Source organism: Polypterus senegalus, chromosome 7 (assembly GCF_016835505.1).
Source record: "Polypterus senegalus isolate Bchr_013 chromosome 7, ASM1683550v1, whole genome shotgun sequence".
In the NCBI taxonomy this organism is placed as follows: domain Eukaryota; kingdom Metazoa; phylum Chordata; class Cladistia; order Polypteriformes; family Polypteridae; genus Polypterus; species Polypterus senegalus.
The window spans coordinates 172402499-172416549 of record NC_053160.1 but is presented as its reverse complement, the minus strand read 5'-3'; the positions used below and the strand labels follow the sequence as shown (position 1 = coordinate 172416549).

Below are 14051 nucleotides of genomic sequence, written 5' to 3'. Positions count from 1 at the left end.
CTTTTTATAGATACTGTACAACCACAATGAACACTATGCCTAGTCAGTATACAGAGAGTGGATGTGGAGGTGGTGCATTGCTACAAGTACTGGGCGGTCAACATCAATAAGCAGGCTAGATTGGTCTCGTAACACAGAGGAACTGTATACAAAAATGCAGAGCAGACTAACTTTCCTTAGGAGACCTTGTTACTTCAATGTGGGTAGTGACATTCTTTACATGCTTTACAACTCTGTGATCGCCAATGCAAATTTCTATGTTTTGGTGTGCTGGGCTGGTAAAGTAACAACAAGCTAATTTAAAGTGCAGGTGTTTTGCCTTTTGTGATCATTAGAATATTAAAGAGTTGGGGCATCTTGAAGGTGAACCCCATATGTTTTTGGCAAAACGTCTTTTCACATGTCAGTCATCAGATTTACTGGTTTGAAATGTCCAAACAAAATTAATGGGTATGACACAAGAATGTGATGATTTTTGTGGTGTTGTGAAGGGTGAGTGAATATAGTTGGGATATATTCAGTATGTTATACAGTATACTAAAAGCGGTTTTAGTGAGCATGAACAACGGGTCCTTGCTTCATTGAGTGTTCACTGTTATGATATTCATTGAATCTAAGTCTGTAACAGAGGTGCAAGGATGATTTTGCAGAAAGATTAATGTGCCTCAGCAAGGAAGAATTCCTTGTGGTAACACTGATTTAAAGAGGTTTCATTAATTTCATGCTGCTGGTAAAGGACACGACTTTTGGAAACTGAGAACTGTAAAATGGCAGAAAATATCCAAACATTAAGACAAGCTTTAGACATTCAGCATGATGTCAGTCATTAGCATTAAACAAGTTAAACTGTTCAGTTCACCAAAATTATTCATCAAGATTTTTCCTGTCACTGTATAAAATGCAAATAGTGCATACATGTTTTAGGAATAATTGAGCTAATATTTTACTCAATTTATTGGACTTTTAAGCGAAAATTGGACTATGTAATGTATTTATTTACTTACTTATTTGTTTAACAGACGCCTTTATTCAAGGTCACTTACAAAGCAAGTTATAATATATACATTAGAAGCATCGGAAGCAACATTTATCGATATATTTGCAAAACAGAAAAATGTATTGTTAATTCATGTGAAAAAAGTCATGATTTTTAAATCTATTTAAGACAAAGTAAATAAACTGTGTTGACTTTTTTTGACTATATGGTGCAATGAATCAGCTAATTAAGTTAAATTATTAGTTCAGACTATCCTTTGAAAAATAATTTTCCTTGCGCCGCATTCCAAAAATGGATTTTTCACAGCTTTACTAAAACTTACACTAAATATTTACAAAGGCAGTGATATATCCATCCATCCATCCATTTTCTAACCCGCTGAATCCGAACAGGGTCACGGGGACTGCTGGAGCCAATCCCAGCCAACACAGGGCACAAGGCAGGAACCAATCCTGGGCAGGGTGCCAACCCACCGCAGGACACACACAAACACACCCACATACCAATCACACACTAGGGCCAATTCAGAATCGCCAATCCACCTAACCTGCATGTCTTTGGACTGTGGGAGGAAACCGGAGCGCCCGGAGGAAACCCACGCAGACACGGGGAGAACATGCAAACTCCACGCAGGGAGGACCCGGGAAGCAAACCCGGGTCCCCTAACTGCGAGGCAGCAGCGCTACCACTGCGCCACCGTGCCGCCCCAGTGATATATCTCACAAAGCTATTCTGTTTTAAATTACCGTATATACATGTGGATAAGTTCTCCCACAAATAAGTCGGGACTTGATTTTACCGTATAATTTCTGCTATTTTAGAATGTCGGTCGTATAAGTCGAATGCGGAAAACTCACACCATTGGTCCAAGAGATTATGATATGCTAACGACCACCTGAAAGAATAACCAACGGAGCACACTGCCCTTTTTTTTCAATGTATTGTGCCTACGTGACCACACGGAAATACCCGAACTATTCCAAAGCAATGTTTGTACTGTTTTGTGTTTTTTGTATCTCACACCCTCATACACCTTTATCATAAGAGAACATACCTTATCTACGAAGGAGCGTTCGATCAGAAGAAAATATCAAGCTGGTTTTAAATTAAATGTAATTGAAGTAGCGAAAGAAATTGGTAACTGCTCTGCTGCAACAAAATTCGATGCGTCTGAGAAACTGATCCAAGATCTGAGGCAAGAAGACGTAAAAAAAAATGTGTCGCATTTTTGGACAGGCGCATACGTCAGTATATACGGTATAATTAGATTAGATTAGTATTCTGCCCTCACGATTGCTTGTCTGTGCAAAGCTAGACAGATAGCTAACGATAATTCCAGTAAAGTCGTTTCTTGCTCAGAGTGAGGCTTTTACTGATAAATCTTTCTTTCTTGTTTGTAAAACTACAAAACACAATACAAAGGGTGCTTTCAGTATAATGCTCACACCAAAAAAAATCAATCAATAAAGAAATGCATTATAAATAAATCAATTACCTGTAGCAGATAAACATCTTAACAAAGATTTACAAAATAATTATTTAAAAAAGAAACTTATAGGCATATCTTCTCCAAGGCTTAACATGAAAGAATCTAGTGTCATAATCAGCATTCAAAGGTGGATTGAACAACTTGACAACGTTAATACTTAAAGTAGTCGCTAGGTGACAGACCTTGAAGTAAAAGTGTGAACAGAATGGTTAGATTAGATTAGATTATACTTTATTTGTATCCACAGGCTCAGAATAAAAGATAAATAACTAACTAAATAAATAAATATGATAAAAACAAACAACAAACCCCCACCGCCAACACAAATAAAAACTTCCATCTTGGATAACAAAGAGCAGATACTGTCAATACAGGCTTGTAGATGGCAGCAAGACCTGCTCAGATTGTGCCACAGGTTTATATTTAAAGCCATTAATAGCTAGATAGAGCAGCGTCTATAAAAGGAACAGGCCCAATAGGCATTGTTTCTTTTTTTGAAGTCACCAGAATTAAAAATGATTCATCAAAAAGATATTGGCAGAGAGTGAATCATTTCTGTTCTGTTCTGTTGCTGAGTCAGCCAATTATTGTTTTAATAACAATACATTTGCTTTCCATTTTTCTCTTTTCATAATATTCATATAAGACATGGTTGAAACAAAAACATTAGCATTTTTTATTACATGACAATAATCCTCATCTTGAGTCCCAGTGTGGTATCGATTTTCTTATTTGTATCCACAGATTTTAAATGTTTAAGAACCCTGCCGTTAGACGAATAAAATTTCCTGTCACAAGTTCTAACAGCAGCTGTCATCAGTCTGGGTAGCAGCGGAAGTGACTGGACAGCGAGTTGCACAGCAACACATTGTGATATGATGAGAAAACTCGGCTAACAAGTCAGATATACATATGATACAGGATATAAAATGACTGTGAACTTTCTCTCACACAGGATCCAGTCTTGCATGAAAATTGCATGAATAATATGGGCTGGCATCCAGCCCGGGGTTTGTTTCCTGCATTGTGCCCTGTGTTGGCTGGGATTGGCTCCAGCAGACCCTCGTGACCCTATGTTAGAATATAGCAGGTTGGATAATGGTTGGATGGATATTGAATCTGTTACCTAACACATGAAAAATTGTTATGGGGTGAACAGTAGTGTTGGAAAGCAGCAATGAAAGTTCTGAACAAGTAGGATCCATGCTTATTGTTGATGGCAAATCTTAGAACAAGGTACAGTCAGGTACATAAGTATTTGGACAATGACACAATTTTCATAATTTTGGCTCTGTACACCACTACAATGGATTTATAAACAAAGCAATCAAGATGTGATTGAAGTGTGGACCTTCAGCTTTAATTCAAGTGGTTTAACAAAAATATTGTATGAGCTATTTATAAAAGACAGACATTTTTATAAATGGCACCCCTATTTTCAGGGGCTGAAAAGTATTTGGACACAATAACATGATCATAAATATGATGATCACTTTCAACATTTGGTAGAAAATCCCCATTCAGACAAGGACTGCCTGAAATCTGGAACCCATGGCCATCTCCAAGTGCTGGGCTTCCACTCTAATGATGCTTTGCCAGGCCTTTACTCCAGCTGTCTTCAGTCACTGCTTGCTCGTTGGACTTTCTGCCATCAGTTTTGTCTTCAGCATGTGAAGTGCATGTCCAGTTGGGTTGAGGTCAATGGATTAACTTGGCCAGTGAAGAATATTCCACTTCTTTGCTTGGAAAATCACTTAGTTATCCTTTTGCAGTATGAAGCATAGTCCATCTGTACTGTGAAGTGTCTTTCTGTCAATTATGCAGCATGCAGTATGGCTGAATCTGAGCGGACAGTACAACCCCATACACTTCAGAATTCATCCTGCTACTTCTGCCAGAAGTCATACCATCTCAATAAACACGAGTGGCTGACATCAATTCACAGCCTTGCATGATCACGCTGTAAAACTGCCTCCACCATGTTTCACAGCTGATGTGGTATTCATCGGATCATCAGCCATTTCATCCAGAACAGTTGTCTTCTGTGGATTTCCAGACATTCTGGTGTTGCTGAGTTCACCAGTGTGTTCCTTCTTTTTAAGAATGTACTAAATGGTTGATTTGACCACGCCTTGAGTTTCTGTTGTCTCTCCAAAGGGTTTGTTTTGTGGACTTATTTTTACTTGTATGGACAGCTCTTTGGACTGCATATTGAGAATTCACAGAGACATCTTCCAAATGCAAATTCCACAGTTGCAATCAATTCCCGGCCTATATCTGCTTAATAGTTAATGAAATAATAAGGGAACTGCTCCAACCTGGCCATGGAACAGTTTATCAGTCAAATGACCAAATACTTTTCAGCCCCTGCAAATGGTGGTGGGAGGATGGGATATGCAGAAAAATTGCTGTCATTCCTAAATGACTTATACAATATTTGTGATAAATTCCTTAAATTAAAGCTGAAAGTCTACACTTCAATCACATAATCATTGCTTTATTTCAAATCCATTGTGGATTTTATGAGAATTGTGTCACTGTTCAAATACTTATGGACCTGACCGACTATGGGTATGTATGTATGTTTGATTTTAATAATTGAAACTGTATTAGCAAAGTATGATACATTTTGTTTGTGTATTTTCGGCAGCTTCAATGTTGTCTGATATTTGTTCTGCACGTATTTTGTTTTAGACAACTCCTGTAACAATAGCAACAGCTGAAAGATCTTTCAACAAACTGAGATTGATTAAAAAAACTATTGGAGATCATCTACTGAGATTGTCAAGCTTGGCAATTCTCTCAATTGGTAAAGAAAGAGACAAAAAAATAAACATAAGAAGTCTCATCAAGGAATTTTCAAAAAGGGAATCTAGAAAGAAAAAACGTGGTTGCATATTAGCCTTTATGAGAACAATTTTCTAGTTTTAATTGTGATATTCGAGTTATGAGTTGTAAACATTAGTATGAGAATATGGTCAACAAGGATTTTCTAGTTTATTTGTGTGATATTACAGTAGCATTTTTATAAATTGTAAGTTATAGCATTTGAAATGCAGAAAATAACAAATTGACCTGATATAATACAATTCAATGTACACTTTCTGTCAATAATAATATTTCCATACGCATTAATGAAAAAAATGTATAAAACAATAAAGTAGCCACTTCTCCTGTGGTGCCCACTCAATAAAAAATCCATGCAGCAGTAGTTTTAAATTAGTGCACATTAAATGTGCATTTAAATGAATAACCTGCAAATATTTTACCCAGCATTTCAATTTTAAGTGGATTATTCTTGTTACTGAAATATTGCATTTACAGTGTTATCCTCTTACAGAAAAAAATCAATATTTGACATGCAAAAACTTATTTCAAAGAAATATTATATTCAATTAAATAAATTTACATTTTCTTAAAGTTTTTTTCTTAAAGTCTGTATATTTCATTTTCTTAATCTTATATGGAGGGAAGGCTCACATTTTTTTCCATGGGCCCTCGATGTACAAGCTAGACTACTTACTTGAATGCACCTTGAGATGAACTGGTACCCCATCAAGGCTTGATTCCTGCTTTGCACACAATGCTGTCAGAACTGTCTCCAGTCTGACAGGCTGTGACACTGATTAAAGACTTTTGACAATATTCTGTTATATCTGTGCTTTCATGTGTGTTGGTAGACATTGTAGTTTTGAAAAAATTAGGATATGTCAGAGAACACACCTTTTTAAGAAATTCTTCACAGAACCAAACCGTTTGAAGGTCGGGTCCATAAATGAAGATCTTTTCTAATGTCAGGTAGGTTTTTATAGCAGAGTAGAACTGATAGGCGATTGATGCTCCCAAAAGAAGTGACATTAGTGGTCCTCTGGATTGTTCTCCACCATTCCAGGGCAAACAGAAATCGAGATAATGGCAGTGTCACATTCAAATTCTACCTTATAACATTTCACAATCCTGTTCTAATAATACATGGCCTAACCTTGTGTGCTTGACTATATACTATAGATAGATAGATAGATAGATAGATAGATAGATAGATAGATAGATAGATAGATAGATAGATAGATAGATAGATAGATAGATAGATAGATAGATAGCAGTGGCACAATAAAGATGAAAATGTGGATACTGAAGTATTGATCTTTTGGAGAGGATTGGAATGGGATTAAGTTCCAACGAGATGCCAAATCAGGAAAAGAATCAAAAGGGAGGAGATGATGTCAGGCAGAACATGCCAGCCCTCTGGTGTCACCCCTCGGTGATCGATCATCATCATTCCTCAGGTTCACCTATGGAAACCGTGTTAGGGCAAGTTAAGTCAAGTTTGATCATCATCAAGGTGCTCTACCAGGACCTGCCATCAACCACCACTGGGGTCCGATCCGAGGACCTCACTAAAATAACCAATTGTTAGTTGCAACAGGCAGTGTGTATAAAGGGCAGGCATTAAAAAAGTGCAAGATTATGACCCGCAATTACTGAGAATTCTTCATTCATCAGGAGCAATTGTAGTCTCCAGTCCCCATCATGAAAGGGATTCAACAGCACACCCACTCCTCTTGGTTGTTGGTAGACGCACATTGATCCATTCAGTATAGCGTGCATGCAGCTCTGGACGTATAAGGGCAACACAGACTTTGTTATTGCTGAATCTCTTGTGTCGCTTATGCAAAATAGCCCACAGCAAAAAACGTATGTGCAAATAGGCTTGATTAGAATGTGAAAATGGTGCCACAAAATGGGTTACACATTTACAACAGTGGATAAGGGAACTCTTAAGAATGGAATCCACAAACAACAAGGATTAACTATGTGTGTGTAATTATATATTTATAATGTATATATATACTAGCCATTCCCGGCGGCTCCGACCAAGTATTGTTGAAAGAGGACAAACTTTAAAAATCAATAAGCAAAAAGGTATCACTAGCTAAGCAGAGGCAAGATACACTCCAAAACACAGAGGTAGACCGACTACCCACTCCTGATGTCATGCTTCCTGCTCCCCTTGGCCCGCAGCCTCTGTCTCAGATTACCACGAATATATCACTCCTGCAAGTGAAATATGATTCTTAGCACGATGAGAGGGGTCACAAAATCAGCCGGAATGTTCAAACAAATTATAGAAAAAAAACCCCATTCTAAATCTGTTAAGTAGGTCTCTCATGAAAAGTGAACACACAGACAGAAAGACGTTGGATTTTGTATGTATATATAAAAAAGAACAGAAACGTTTGAGGCATATCCATGACCCTATATAATGTAGAGGGAGTAAACAAGATAAACTATCTTTTTTACAAAGACAAAGTACGTCTTTCCAGATGTGAATACAAACAAGAACTGGGAGTGGAGGTCATGGAGATTCCATTCAGTAACGAGAGGGTCCAGGAGGGTGAACAACAGAAATCTTGTCAGTGGTGGAAAGGCTGTCAGTCAGCTGTTATGCAATTGAGGAAGAGAGGAATCATTAAACAGCAGTGCCAATCCCTGGTTCAGTGGGAAAATTACCATCAGAGCCCTTAAGCCGTCTCCCAAGTGTGTGCACTTTGACTATATACAGTATATTAGTTTTGTAATTTCTACATTGACCCAAAAACACTGAAACCGGAACATAATGATTTGCTTAATTAGGCTAGGAGTCCAATTAAAAACAGAAGTTGGATGAAACAAAAAATTTACAAGCACATGGTGTCCACGGGTCCGAGTTTAAGAACCACCTCACTATAGCAAGATATTATATAAAGTAAAGGTTGATTTAAATTCTTTTATTGAGATACTCAGTACTATGAATGATATTTTGTTTAGTTAGATAGATAGATAGATAGATAGATAGATAGATAGATAGATGATGTGAAAGGCACTATATGATAGATAGATAGATAGATAGATAGATAGATAGATAGATAGATAGATAGATAGATAGATAGATAGATAGATAGATACTTTATTTATCCTAAGGGGAAATTCACATACTCCAGCAGCAGCATACCGATAAAGAACAATAAAGAACAATATTAAATTAAAGAGTTATAATAATGAAGGTATAACAGACGGACAATAATTTTGTATAATATTAACGTTTAACTATGTCTTTTCTGCATTTACAGTATGTGGTAAAAACATTTGGGCAAGGTCATTAGCATAACAACTATTTCAGTAAACATTGATTGACTAGGTTGTTTTCCACATAGATAACTCCATAAAAAATAATAAATTTCTTAAGATCATCGGTTAATAGTAATGTTTGATGGCAAAAAAATACCTTCACCTACAGATGGGTCTCTGAATTCTGTCAAGAGATGGGGAGAGAGAGAGAGAGAATATTAAGGTAATAAATGACTTGTAGTAGTGAGCGGAGTATCAGAAGAATAAAGAGAACCATTAAATGCAGTGTCAATTGACCTTTTTCTCTAGATTTCTATGCCCTCTCTTGTTAAAAATTAATAAAGATTGCTTTTCTTTCCAATTGCCCTGGATTTATAGGGAGGAGACACAGAAGAAAACTGTCTCATTGATATTCTTGCCTCAAGAACAAATGAGGAGATCTACAGGATCAAAGAGGTGTACTCAATGGGTAATGCCGCCTTTAATCATCAGCACAGTTTACAATCAAATACAGTTTAGTACTTCAACTACATGTGCAATCATCAGGCAGGAAGAATAATGCACTTTCTTTGTATGATTAGAGCACAACAGTGACCTTCAGCAAGACATCTACAACGAGACCTCAGGACACTTCAGAGACATGCTGATTAATCTTGCTCAGGTATGTTTCAGATTAAACTATTTTCTTGATCCTGACTGTCCTACATTGCTTAAGGCTAAGGTCAGGACAGCAGACTGAAGTCATTTATTTATCATGCACTGCTGTGAAAGTTATACTGAAAGATGTTTCCAGATATCATTGACCTTTCTGTGTTTAAGTGAAGAAAAAAATCTGCTTAACGCTTACGAGAACACATTGTAGTCTCGTGGCTAAGGTGTCTCATGGTAAAATATGAGATTGCTGGTTCAGTCCACCCTACCCTTTCTGATTGTCATTTTTTACACTTTACGAAAACTAACTTTGTGAATGAGTGCCATTTTTGTTAAAGTGTCATCTAAATAAACAAATGCAAATGTTTAGACATCCTTAAGGGGAATGTTTCACTTTTGTTTGTTTTATCATTCTACTTCTAACCCATTAGCTAGTTCTTCCACTTATATTAGTACCAACTTGATAAATTTGGAAAGGTGTTAAATTGAAGGCAGCATGAGAAGCGAATAGGGCCACCAAATCCTGACCTGCAATTTTAAAATTTGACCATCCATCCATCCATCCATCCATCCATCCATCCATCAATTTTCTAATACTTACCCAGTCTAGGCCACAGAGGCAGCAATCTAAACAAAGATGCCCGAATGTCCTGTTTTCCCACCACCTCTTCCAACTCCTCTGTGGGCATACTGAGGCATACAAAAGGCCAGTGGAGAGGTATAATCTCTAGTTGGACATACCTGAAACACCTTTCCAGTGAGGCGTCTAGGACGCATTATAATCAGATGCGACATCTGTCTTAACCAGCTCCACTGTGAAGGAACAACGGCTGTACTTTGAGCTCCTCCTAAATGTTTGTGATCCTCACACTATGTCTAAGGAGGAGTGCAGATTACCTGCTACTTTTCAGCTACTTGCATCCACAATCTAATTTTTTTAGTCTAATACCCAATGTAATTGGGTTAAATAGATGATCAGATCAGATCAGATGATAATTAGATGCTCGAAACATCTCAACCGGTCCCTTTCAATGCGAAGGAGCAGTGGATCTACTCTGAACTTCTCACAAATGTCTGCGATCTTCACACTATGTCTAAGGCTGAGCTCAGACTACCTGCTAAAGAAGTTCATTTCAGCCAGTTGTAGCCTGGATCTAGTTTTTTCAGTTAATGCCCAAAGCTCATGACCAAAGGTGAAGGTAGAATGTAGATCGACTGGGAAATTGAGAGCTTTGCCCTTCAGCTCAGCTCTCTCTTCACTACAATGTCCCCAATAACTGCTTGTGCTTCTCTGATACAACTGTCAAACTCTCACTCTCTTCTTCCCTCACTTGTGAACAAGACCCCAAGATACGTAAACTTCTCTGGAGGGGACACAATACACTTTCCCGGCCTCAGAGTTGGAGGTGCTGATCCTTATCCTGACCTCTTCGCACCATGCCATAAATCGACACCTGGTGTCACCACCCAAGGAAGCCAACAGGACCACATCATCTGCAAAAAGCCGAGATGTGAACCTGAGGTCTCCAAACTGAACCTCCTCGACACTTAGGCTGCATCTAGAAATTCTGTCCATAAAAGTTATAAACAGGAGTCCATACCTGCTAGGAACAACTCTGATTTACCACTGAAAATGCGAACCAAGCTCTCGCTCAGAGTTGCACAGGCACTGAACAGCCCATAGCAGCAGGCCCATACCCTATATACCTGAAGCACTCCCTAGAGGACACCCCAAGTAACACAGTTGTTAGCCAAAATACCTGTGGACTGGTTGGCATACTCCATGAAACCTCAAGAATTTTTGTGAGAGTAAACAGCTAATCAGGTGTTCAAGAGACTTTCAAAAATGCATAAAAATTCTCCAGCAGGTTGTTTTATTGTATGTCAAGCTGACGTCTTCATCCAAGATGACTAGAAAATTTGGGTTACAATGCCATTGTATACATACAGTATATTTATTGCAATTGGAGCACAAAGAGATTCATTGTTTTTATCGGGATCACTTACTGAGATAGAGGTTGCAATAAACTCAGCAACTTTGTGGTTTAAAAGCACACCTTAGCCTCCTTATTTAACAACCTGGAGCTTCTAAATGTTTTTCATAGGTATTATTGTTTTCCAGAAAGTTCTTCCTTACTGTATACTTTATGATTTTTCATATTTACATACTCCATCAGATCATCAATGACTTTCCTGTAAATCATTATCTTTTCTTTGCAAAATCACAGAGCCCAGTTATGTTAAATTTCATCAGTCTAATTATTTTCTGTGCCTAGAAGTTCCAGCTTGAGAGAGTTAGGGCCTGTTCTGGTAAAATCTGAATTAGATGATTTACACAACCCTAATCGACTTTTAGATTGTCTGAGATACAATAAGCCTGAAGGATGCTTTTCTAAATCATGTTTTTTTTTTATTATTTCCACTATTTACATTGTAAGTATCCTGAATGAGCATACAACATATGGATCTGTTAAAAAAGATTTGCTAATAATTTCTTTAAGATGTTATGAGAACTGCCCATTGTTTTATAGACATTTCAATGGATGGTCTTGCTAAAAAAAGGAGATGCCAAACAATGTGGGCCTGTGAGACATTGCTTAATTAGTAACCACTTGCATCTTTTAAGTCTTTTCTCTTTTTCACAGTGTCACTTTAATGTTCAGTACATCTGTAATGTTTCAAAGACTCTATAATTGTTTGACATCAGAACCTAGCTGACTACAAATTTTAAGCTATTGCAACTTATATGCATTATATTTACAGTAATGGAGGTTTAAGGTATTTGTAGTTTGTATAATACATTTATTCTAGTTTTGTATTAGATTATTCTGCTGTTCTTGCAGCTGGTTACAGTCAGTAATGTATTCATCCATCCATTATCCAACTCGCTATATCCTACCTACAGGGTCACGGGGGTCTGCTGGAGCCAATTCAAGCCAACACAGGGCGCTAGGCAGGAAACAAACCCTGGGCAGGGTGCCAGCCCACTGCAGTCACTAATGTATAAAAAAGTAAAAAAAAATCTTGAGGTCGAATTTTTTCTCGATTCCTATACTTCCTCTATACTATATATATATATATATGAGAAAGTAAAAAAGTAATGTATTAAAAAGTTGAAAAGTATGAGCTGTACTAAGACAGGTTAAAATCTAAGTAATCAACAAACACCTCAGCATTAACATTTGCAGTGCACCATCTATTGGAATGTATTCTGCAATGCATGTTGTAATAGTAAGTGCATTGCATTTGTCAATCCAACAGATGGTACCTCAGAAACATTTATAGCAATAAAATACTTTATTACAAATGTTTGTGAAGCATCATGTGCTGGAAGACATAGCAGCCGGATAGACACACAGACACTTACCCTTTTATTAAGGTAGATTAACACGCCTAAGAATAAGTACATCATTTTATCAGTTACTGGTAACAAACACATTTTTTAGCCTTTACAAGACTTAAAAAACACAAACAACAAAAATATGATTTATTCATAGTGCATCTATGAATCATTTATAGCCATTGTCACACACGTGCGTTTAGGAAGCAGTCAACAAGTCCTAAGGTGAATGTTATTTCGTGAGATGAGGGGTTGGTTACGCGCACTGATGTCTTGCTCTCTTTGTCTACAGAAATAAATAGAAAGCCCATAATACACCTACCTTACTTACGCTCTCCCAAAATAACCACTATCCCACAATGAAACATCTGTGATGACATTTCCAGTTCCTGCAAGGTGACATCACTTCCAGACACTTCCAATGACATTACTTCCAGCTCTTCTCGATGACGTCACCTCCGGCCATTCCCAATGACGTCTCTTATGTTTTTGTCACTTCCTCCCACCATGTTTTTTCATTTGTCTTTATAAGCGCCATTTACCTGAATATCTGTGTCGAATGTGATCAGCTTTTGATTTATTTTGACTGTTTTTTCATCATGGTCTGTCGGACAAAATACGGGGTCATTCCCCAACTCTTTTTGAGTATTATTTTGTGGTTAATTCCTCCACACCATGTAATAAAACCTTATAGCAAGCCATTAAAGTACTTATTCTAAAGTGTTACCAATATATTGGCTGTGATTTAACTCCACATTTCAGCTGCTATATGGTAACATGTTCTGTTTAAATAACAGTATCCAAAACCTGCCATGCAAATCTACTTTTCCTAATACAGAGTTTTCATATTCAGAGTTTTCATAGCCATGTGTGACAAAGTCGTCTTCTGTAACATCTTCCTCGATACATTGCTAGGTTGTGTCTCATACACATGTGGTATCCTTCTTGGTTTTTGAAAAAGTGCAATAGTGTTTGGTGCTGTACTCCACTTTCTGTCTGTACTTGTCATCAAGATGGACAGAAACTCAAAAGAAGGATCAGAAGGAGAATGTTTTAAGAAACAAGCAAAGGTCGAAAACCGGGAACTCAAAAGTGGCTAAACCAGGGATTAAGCTAGAATCGCTAAGTTTAAACAGCAATAAGGCCAAAGCTGAAATAAATACAAGAGTAAAGCACAGCAAAAAAGGTTTTGGAAAGGTCTTCACATAGTTAGGTCATTTGAATGACCTATCCAAAAGCTATTTATACCACTGAGGAATGACGTAATAAACGTGACCTCAGAGGGTCATCTCTCTAGTAACTGCACAGCAGCCAAAGTCAACCATAACAACATCAATAGAAAAACAACATGTTGTTGTGCGATATTTGCAACACAACCAAATTATTCTGCTCCATGCAAGAAATAACTCATTCTGGAGATTCCAGATATTTCAAAACATACATCAAAAACCTTAAATTTAAAAAAG

At 37.4% G+C, this 14051-nt stretch overlaps 1 protein-coding gene across 1 annotated transcript in view; it reads left to right on the top strand.

Moving 5' to 3' along the window:
• LOC120532219 (annexin A10-like) overlaps positions 1 to 14051 on the top strand; it is a 128519-nt gene that overhangs the window by 57569 nt on the left and 56899 nt on the right. The window contains exons 5-6 of the mRNA XM_039758068.1: positions 8973 to 9063; positions 9176 to 9255. Of these exons, the coding sequence (XP_039614002.1) occupies positions 8973 to 9063; positions 9176 to 9255 (171 nt within the window). The remainder of the gene's footprint in view (positions 1 to 8972; positions 9064 to 9175; positions 9256 to 14051) is intronic.